The following is a 9,161-nucleotide window of genomic DNA, read 5'->3' on the forward strand; positions in this document are numbered from 1 at the left end:
CACGCCTCGATTCTTAAAGGTTTGGTAAAGCCTCTTCCTCAGCTCATCTGGGGATAAAGCCTCCAGGGGAAGAGAGGGTCAATCAACTAATACTAGCTTGCAGGTTTTTCTTGATGAAGGCAAAACCTAATACTCTGTAAAGAGACTAACATTTATATCGTGTTTACAGCACTGATATATAGGGATTTGGGTTGAAATGACCTGCTTAGTAACCAATGGTCTGCTTTCCAGAAAAACGGTTAGCAGGTGGGGAGGACGAAGTGTGATGGCGAGGAAGCCTAAGAATGGCACTGTTAATATCAGAGATTCGTCTCCTGAGTATACACATTCATTCAAGGTGTACATACCTACGTCTCCTGATTACAAACCAAGTAATCCCCAAGCTCTTCAAGCTCTCTGGAGAACCTTGATGATCTCTAAATGGAATCAGTCGACAGAAGTGAGGGCTCTGAAGTTGAGCCAGTCCAGTGTGTAGTGGGCCTGCCTATCACGACAGGTGTGGTAGAGTCTTCCACCGTTTGACCTGAGAGTCTTACCAGAGATGATTTTTGACCGGTAGGGGGGAGATTTTTGGAAAGAGTGGGATCCTGCTTTTTGGCCGACCCATACGTTGTGTCAAGTTGTGGAGAGGACAAACTGAGAGTGCTTACATCTGTGAACGTTTTGAGAAGTGGAATTGGGGTTATTCTGAAGGGATTTTTGGGATGGGGAGAGTATTTTAGAAATTTGTAGGGCTCTTTTTTTTCTCAGAAGTACTGAGTTAGGTAGGAGGATTTAGAATTGTGGAACTAATGTTGTAAACCATGATGGACCAAACACTCCAGCCCAGTAGGTGGCAGTATGCATTTTAAACATTTGTTTGCAATACGCCATTATGTCGAAATAGAAGAAGAAGATGTCCTCTCCAAGTGCCAACAGTTTGAATTTAACGAACTGGCAATGTTATTGTTTAGTTCCAGTCGCACATTTATGACCTTCATATTCTGTCTTTGAAATTAGAGCTAAATACAGATAAATTAATCAACTAATATATACTATTAAATATAAATACACAAAGTTAAAAACTAGTTTCAAATGTTGAAAATGTTTCACTTGTTGCAAATGTATTTCGGTGGTCGATTGCACATTTTCATGTCGTCATCAAAAAGTGACGGTATTCCCCGGAAATAAGGAGGGTTTCATTATTTTTTTGCAGGTAAACAAAGGTTTGTTTTATACAATTAAAACTATTGCTTCACATGTACATTTTGGATCTAAACATCTATCTGTAAATTAAGACTTTTTCAGTTTGCTTCAATATGTTTATCTTGATGATAATAATGCATTTGCAAGCGTGCTGGCTATATAGCTACCTAACGTTAGTTACGTAACGTAGTTAGCTATATAACGTTAGCTAGCTAACCAATTTACATCACAAGTTACAGAAATAGCCAATGTATATTCCTGTTCACACAGAACTGCGTTGATTGCTGGAAAGAAACATGTCTGGCAGTTTCTATTACGTCATGGTTGGTCATCATGACAACCCAGTCTTTGAAATGGAGTTCTTGCCTGCTGGTAAAGCTGAGTCAAAGGTATATATCTTTACGGTATTCTCAATATAATATATACTCAGCAAAAAAAGAAATGTCTTCTCACTGTCAACTGCCTCTCACTGTCAACTGTTACCCCACTCTTCCACCAAGGCACCCTCACCCTCTGATCCAACAGGTCCCAGACGTGCTCAATGGGATTGAGATCCGGGCTCCTCGCTGGCCATGGCAGAACACTGATATTTCTGTCTTGCAGGAAATCACACACAGAACGAGCAGTATGGCTGGTGGCATTATCATGCTGGAGGGTCATGTCAGGATGAGCCTGCAGGAAGGGTACCACATAAGGGAGGACGATGTTTTCCCTGTAACGCACAGCGTTGAGATTGCCTGCAATGATAACAAGCTCAGTCCGATGATGCTGTGACACACTGCCCTAGACCATGATGGACCCTCCACCTCCAAATCAATACCGCTCCAGAGTACAGGCCTCAGTGTAACGCTCATTCCTTCGACGATAAATGTGAATCCGACCATCACTGGTGAGACAAAACCGCGAATCGTCAATGAAGAGCACTTTTTGCCAATCCTGCCTGGTCCAGCGATGGTGGGTTTGTGCCCATAGGGGACGTTGCCAGTGATGTCTGATTGAAGACCTGCCTTACAACAGGCCTACAAACCACCAGTCCAGCCTCTCTCAGCCTATTTCAGACATTCTGAGCACTGATGGAGGGATTATGCATTCCTGGTGTAACTCTAGCAGTTGTTGTTGCCAACCTGTACGTGTCCCGCAGGTGTGATGTTCGGATATACCGATCCTGTGCAGGTGTTGTTACACATGGTCTGCAACTGCGAGGATGATCAGATGTCTGTCCTGTCTCCCTGTAGCGCTGTCTTAGGCTTCTCACAGTATGGACATAGCAATGTATTTCCCTGGCCACATCTGCAGTCTTCATGTATCCTTGCAGCATGCCTAAGGCACGTTCAAGCAGATGAGCAGGGACCCTGGGTATCTTTTTTGTGCTTTTCAGAGTCAGTAGGAAGGTCTCTCTAGTGTCCTAACTTTTCATAACTGACCTTAATTGCCTACTGTTAGCTGTTAGTGTCTTAACAACCGTTCCATGTTCATTAATTGTTTATGGTTCATTGAACAAGCATGGGAAACAGTGAAGTCATTTTGATTTGTATTAATTATCTTTTAAAGACAGCGTACTGAAAAAGGGACGTTTCTTTTTTTTCTGATAGGGTTAGCTAGGTCTATGCTCCTGACAACTGTCTAAATTGGTAGCTAGCTTCATCACTACATATGTATTGAGATCTCTATCTACATCTAGTCAAAAGAAGAGGTTACTGTAATGCTCACTCAATTACATAGCTTAAAGCAGATCCAGATGTTTTTTGGGGGGGGGTCACTGTGTGTTGATCATTTGAAGTAATGTTTGAGAGCAAGTAGAAATGTTTTGTGTATTCTTATGCCTTTTTCATAGGGAAATAAACACACTTGATATGTCATTGTTTTATCCATTCTGTCTATATGTCAACAGGATGACCACCGGCATCTGAACCAGTTCATTGCACATGCAGCTCTCGACTTGGTGGATGAAAACATGTGGCTGTCTAACAACATGTACCTGAAGACTGTGGACAAGTTCAATGAGTGGTTTGTCTCTGCCTTTGTCACCGCAGGACATATCCTTTTTTGACTACTACCCAAGACCTACACGTAAGTAAGTAGCACTGTCTGAGGCAGAAGAGCCCATAGGACACGATCTGGCCTTATTGGCCATGTACTCTTATAATCTCCACCCGGCACAGCCAGAAGAAGACTGGCCACCCCTCAGCGCCTGGTTTCTCTCTAGGTTTCTTCATGGGTTCCTGCCTTTCTAGGGAGTTTTTCTGGCCACCATGCTTCTACATCTGCATTACTTACTGTTTGGGGTTTTAGGCTGGGTTTCTGTAAAAGCACTTTGTGACATCAGCTGATTTAAAAAGGGCTTTATAAATACATTTGATTGATTTAACAGGAGCATATCTCCCGTTTCTGTAGCGAGGCAGCTTGATGTACAAGCTCAACCCCTGGACAGGACACTAGTCTATTGCAGGGACATACCCCTAATCCATCTCCTTAATGCTGAGTGCTAAGCAGAGGCATCGGGTCCCATTTTTAGTCTTTGGCATGAATCGGCCAGGGATCCAACCTTCCAATCTCAGAGACGAAACTTACCACGGGGCCATTGAGACCTATATAGCCCTGGAAACGTTGCAACAAAAAAGTATGGAATAATGTATTCCTGAAATATGTCTACAATTCAACAGATAGTAATTGTTTCCTTGGACAAAGGGCCCAGAGAAATATGGGTAGTGGCTGTGTTCCATTTCTTTCCCTTAACCATCTCCATCACATATGAGATTCATCATGCTTCATGATGTACGACAAGAAGACGGAATCAAAAACTTCTTTAATGATGTGTACGATTTATACATTAAGGTGAGTTGCCCTTTTCGTGCAGGTCATATACACCTAACTTAAATTAACATTCTGATGATGGATAATTGTTCAGTAATCTGTGCTCTTTTCCAGTTTGCAATGAATCCTTTTTATGAAACCAATGCTCCAATCCGGTCGACGGCATTTGACAGAAAAGTGCAGTTCCTTGGAAAGAAGCACCTCTTGAGCTAATGAACCAACCTGAGTTCTGCACCTTTTTTTACTTTGTTCGTGTTTATCATACACATCATCGGTCTACGATCACCTGTTGGTTGTATTTTGATACATTCACTGTTATTACTTGCTTTATTCTTACCAACCACAGTATAAAAGACAGCATCGGGAAGTGTTTTATAATGAATTAATGGCATGTGTGAGTGTCACCAGCATTTTGTTGCCTAGTTTGATAATAGTGACATGGTCTCTTGAGGTCTAGTTTGATAATAGTGACATGGTCTCTTGAGGTCTAGTTTGATAACAGTGACATGGTCTCTGAGGTCTAGTTTGATAACAGTGACATGGTCTCTGAGGTCTAGTTTGATAACAGTGACATGGTCTCTGAGGTCTAGTTTGATAACAGTGACATGGTCTCTTGAGGTCTAGTTTGATAATAGTGACATGGTCTCTTGAGGTCTAGTTTGATAATAGTGACATGGTCTCTGAGGTCTAGTTTGATAATAGTGACATGGTCTCTGAGGTCTAGTTTGATAACAGTGACATGGTCTCTGAGATCTAGTTTGATAATAGTGACATGGTCTCTGAGGTCTAGTTTGATAATAGTGACATGGTCTGTATGAGCTAGACCTTGAATGAGCTTGGTTAAAACATGTATATTTAATTTCTGATGTTTGTGAAATGTTCTATGTCTTACTGTCCAGATTTTCTAATCAAAACACTTTCCAAATAATTCACTAGCGTGCATGTGTGTGCCTTTGCCATACAAAGTAATGGCAGAACATTTCACTAATCATTAAGCATGTACAAAGACCAGCCGATGCAAACAAACACTCACATTCTGCGTGTAATCGATCCTGTATATATGCAGTAATATTCACCACACCAGAAAACATTTCCAAAATGACTTACTGCTGAAGTCTAACTCTTAACTGATATATTTTTCACATTTTAACAGTGTTTTTTCCTCCCCTGTAACAGTGGAGACTAAAAACAAACATCTTTAGGAAAGATCATTCATTCAAGGACTGTTTTTATTAATAATAATAATAATATATGCCATTTAGCAGACGCTTTTATCCAAAGCGACTTACAGTCATGTGTGCATACATTCTACGTATTACATTTACATTTACATTTAAGTCATTTAGCAGACGCTCTTATCCAGAGCGACTTACAAATTGGTATGGGTGGTCCTGGGGATCGAACCCACTACCCTGGCGTTACAAGCGCCATGCTCTACCAACTGAGCTACAGAAGGACCCCCTATTCAAATAGCATTTTTCAAAACTGAGCAAAGAAAACTGTTCTCAACACTATTTTGTGAGGATGTACAGTACTGTAAAATCAATAAGCAATGATTGTTGAAATCAAATGTTACTATTAAAACTATACTTGTGTGTAAGAAAATTAAATTGATCTCCATAAATGTAAAGAAAATACATGTTAGATTAATTAAGATACCCATTGAAACAAAAACAATGGACAGGTACATACATTAAACATGGTTTATCATATTCACCACCATGACCAAGTTCATAATGTATCACCCATCTGTTAATTACAATTAGCCAAGTTATCAGAACACTGAGATTCTGGAATGGTAAGAACAAGGTTATGTACTACCTTATTGGTAGAGAGCAGAATGTCATGCAGCATAAGAACTCTGCTTTATTCTTTTCATAGTTACAATTTCAGCTCGTCCTGTGCAAGTGTTGAACATTGTGTCCATTGCATAATGATAACGCATTCATTACGGTACGTTGTGCAGATATCGCAAGGCCAGCAAATTCAGCTACCAGCACCAATATTATAGAGTAAGAAATCATAAACCTTCATTTCTGCTTAGATATCCCACTCTCTGTACTATAAAGTAGTGATGCTAGATTAGTGCTTTAACTTTTTCAAATTAAGACTGCATAAATGACTCTGCTTTGTATCAACATTTGCTGTAATAAATATTAATATATTATGTTTGGATTTTTTATTTTATTTTGACCTAATCCCGTTTAACTCAATTGATGATTAAAAGTGACTTGCTTCTACTGTATCACATTTGGGTGGGATTATATTTACATACGGTCTGCAATATGTTTTGAATGGAATCAATTATGATACTTTCACTGGTAAGGCCGCTCATCTCAACCTCGGTTTCAGTCACAGTGTAAGAAAACCTTTCTACAAAAAAAGGAACTTCTTTCTGGCTGTGTAATATGAACAGGAAGCGATGCTTTGTGAATGTATTTCTGGCAACCACATTGATGGCATAATATAATGTGATATTTTAAGACAATATATATAATTCAAAGATTGCACAGATTTAAATTATAATGCATTTCTTGCTGGAATCTGACAAAAATACTCATCTTCAAGTACCCGCTTTACATTCAATGAGTCCCAAGACCAACAAACCCATTGGATTATCATCCACGGACACTAGCCAGTGCTTGCTTACCGTACTTTGAGCATGAGTGTTAATAAATACGCCTGTGTGTCCTCCTAGCTCCAGTTCTTTATAGGTTGTAGCCCCAGTGCTTGACTTGGGCAGGAATACCGGCACCTCAAAATGTTCTACTGCTTGGGCTCCTGTTCCTCTTATAGAATATTAGTTTAAAAGTATTGTGGAGCTCCTGCACCTAAATATAAACAGTACCGGCACCCAAAATTAATACTGGCACCTCTTTCAGTCCAAATCAAGCACTGGGCAAGACCTACACGTTGTCAACAGCAGGAAGTGCTGGAGCGGGGCTTTCTGTGGAGGTTGACTGTGTCCGTGGGGATGAGGTGGTCTGCCCTCTCCTCCATAGCCAGCACTCTCCGCACTGCCTCCTCAAAGGCTATGGTTACGTTGGTGGAATCCTTGGCACTGGTCTCATAGTAAGGGTGATTGCCATTTTCCCGACACCACTGTTGGGCATCTTCAGCAGAAACTTGCCGTTCCGACACATCCACCTTGTTCCCCAGCACCACGAAGGGGAACTTCTCAGGCTCCTTGACATCGGCGTAGTAGATGAACTCCTTCTTCCAGTTGGCCAGGTTGTGGAAACTCTGGTTGTCATCCACGCTGAATGTGAGCAGACAGCAGTCAGACCCGCGGTAGAAGGGAGTCCTGAGGCTGCGGAAACGCTCCTGTCCGGCCGTGTCCCAGATCTGCATGGTGACCAGACGGCCATCCACCTCCAGGTCCTTGTTGAGGAACTCCACTCCGATGGTGTGGAAGAGGTGCGTGTCAAACTTGTTGGTGACGTAGCGGTTCATGAGGGAGCTCTTCCCCACTCCTCCGTCTCCCAGCAGGATGACTTTCAGCAAGGATGACTTGTTGGCCATGGCTCTTAACAAAACGTGGTCTCTTCCTCTGGAAAATAGGACCTAGGGGACAGGATGTAATGTGTAACTAACAACTATCGCACAATAACCTTCAGGTCATTCAGTTTTGTTTCACCTATTTAAAAAAAAAGGTATTTTTAGGAGCCACATTTACCTTTACTACTCAGTGTAGATATTCTGAAACCTAAGAAAAACACTTGAATGTTAGCACTTTATCTTACAGTGGCATTCACAGCAAATCAACCTCCCACACAAACAGAAAGAAGGGTACTTACCCGTGAATTTATTGAAGCCTCCAGTTGGCCAGGATCATGTGCTATGGACATTAGCTGCTTGGTCACATGTGTCTATGTTTCGTGTCGGACATTATCTTAACCGTGGTCAACATTCAACCAGCTGGAACGAAATAGCAAACAAACGTGTTGACTGAACCTGCAAACATACTACATACAGTACAGAGACTACAACAGCTGTCTGTAACCAGCCTTTTACAAAACATAGCTGCCGATACATAAACTGTCTCGTCATAGCCAGCTAACAAGTTACATTTCTCAAGCAATGTTATCTAGAATTATGATAGGAACAAATGCCTATTACCCGAGGAATAACGTTTGAAACTTAGCGTGGATAACTAGCTATAAGAAATAAGGCAAACATACGCCCGCACAACAGTGTGAAGTTGGATGACAGTCGATATTTAGCTACCTAGCTGATAGCGTTGTTACTAGATGCCACATTTTCTTCTCCTAATGACTAGCTATCAATCCTGCTGAAAACGATTAAGCCCGCATGCTAAACCATAAGACACTGATAATGGGACTTCGTGATTAATTTACCGTTGCCAAGTTTTGAAGAACACATACAACGACCGTGATAGTTTATAGCTTCTTCTTTTCGTTGTTGTTGTTGTTGTTGTTGTTGTTGTTGTAGCTGTCCTCCTGGGATGGTCTTCAATAGCAGTTAGCTTCTGGCTCGAACAACATCTGATAACATTAAGCCCGTTTCCACTCATGTGACCTATAAGAAGTCTCTAAATGTTCTCGAGTCACATCACTCCGTTTCAATTGCAGATTATTTATGATATAATGAATTATAAACACATAACAGCTATACTGTCGATTAAGTTTTAGCAGGTAAATAGCTATCTCCAGTATTCAATCGAACCTCCAATGGAGACCACGTCTTATTCTTATAGAAATAGCCACCAGAGGACGACAAAACACCCGGTAAATAGTACCAAACCAGAAACCACACGGTAAATAGTACCAAACCAGAAACCACACGGTAAATAGTACCAAACCAGAAACCACACGGTAAATAGTACCAAACCAGAAACCACCCGGTAAATAGTACCAAACCAGAAACCACCCGGTAAATAGTACCAAACCAGAAACCACCCGGTAAATAGTACCAAACCAGAAACCACATCAAATGGTACCAAACCAGAAACCACCCGTAGGAAACCAAACCAAACCAGAAACCACCCGGTAAATAGTACCAAACCAGAAACCACATCAAATGGTAGGTAGGACCAAACCTGACACCAGGGAGACTACCAAATCTAGATACCTTTGGTAGAATCTTTGACCAGAGACCATAGGATAGACAAAGTTAAAGATAAAGCATTACCCTGGTAAATT

The 9,161-nt window shown here is 41.2% G+C and overlaps 2 protein-coding genes across 4 annotated transcripts; one reads left to right on the plus strand and one right to left on the minus strand.

Annotated features, from left to right (window-relative positions):
• Positions 1 to 1,064: 1,064 nt before the first annotated feature.
• Positions 1,065 to 6,244, plus strand: LOC124044249 (trafficking protein particle complex subunit 2). 3 transcript variants are annotated; one of them, XR_006840461.1, is made up of 6 exons: positions 1,065 to 1,195; positions 1,456 to 1,574; positions 3,077 to 3,221; positions 3,935 to 4,020; positions 4,114 to 4,450; positions 4,485 to 6,244. XR_006840461.1 is itself a non-coding variant. In XM_046363862.1 (5 exons), exons 2-5 carry the CDS (start codon positions 1,482 to 1,484, stop codon positions 4,210 to 4,212), a joined length of 423 nt encoding a protein of 140 aa, XP_046219818.1. In that variant the 5' UTR covers positions 1,065 to 1,195; positions 1,456 to 1,481; the 3' UTR covers positions 4,213 to 6,244. The 3 variants fall into 3 exon arrangements, 2 of the variants coding, with proteins under 2 accessions (XP_046219818.1, XP_046219819.1); XM_046363862.1 differs by having other exon boundaries at positions 4,114 to 6,244; XM_046363863.1 differs by having other exon boundaries at positions 1,148 to 1,205; positions 4,114 to 6,244.
• Positions 6,245 to 6,393: 149 nt separating this feature from the next.
• LOC124044248 (ras-related protein Rab-9A) lies at positions 6,394 to 8,719 on the minus strand. Its single transcript, XM_046363861.1, has 4 exons — positions 8,358 to 8,719; positions 7,797 to 7,917; positions 7,676 to 7,705; positions 6,394 to 7,563 (listed from the first exon to the last, which is right to left on the minus strand). The coding sequence occupies exon 4, from the start codon at positions 7,519 to 7,521 to the stop codon at positions 6,916 to 6,918; it is 606 nt and encodes a 201-aa protein (XP_046219817.1). The 5' UTR covers positions 7,522 to 7,563; positions 7,676 to 7,705; positions 7,797 to 7,917; positions 8,358 to 8,719; the 3' UTR covers positions 6,394 to 6,915.
• Positions 8,720 to 9,161: the final 442 nt, after the last annotated feature.

The sequence above is a fragment of the Oncorhynchus gorbuscha genome, linkage group LG09 (genome assembly GCF_021184085.1).
Source record: "Oncorhynchus gorbuscha isolate QuinsamMale2020 ecotype Even-year linkage group LG09, OgorEven_v1.0, whole genome shotgun sequence".
NCBI lineage: Eukaryota > Metazoa > Chordata > Actinopteri > Salmoniformes > Salmonidae > Oncorhynchus > Oncorhynchus gorbuscha.

Coding starts and splice junctions, on each gene's coding strand:
- LOC124044249 (XM_046363862.1), top strand. CDS start 1,482: ATGTCTGGCAGTTTCTATTACGTCATGGTTGGTCATCATGACAACCCA. Junction 1,575..3,076: donor CTGGTAAAGCTGAGTCAAAG/GTATATATCTTT, acceptor ATATGTCAACAG/GATGACCACCGGCATCTGAA. Junction 4,021..4,113: donor TGTACGATTTATACATTAAG/GTGAGTTGCCCT, acceptor GCTCTTTTCCAG/TTTGCAATGAATCCTTTTTA.
- LOC124044248 (XM_046363861.1), bottom strand. CDS start 7,521: ATGGCCAACAAGTCATCCTTGCTGAAAGTCATCCTGCTGGGAGACGGA.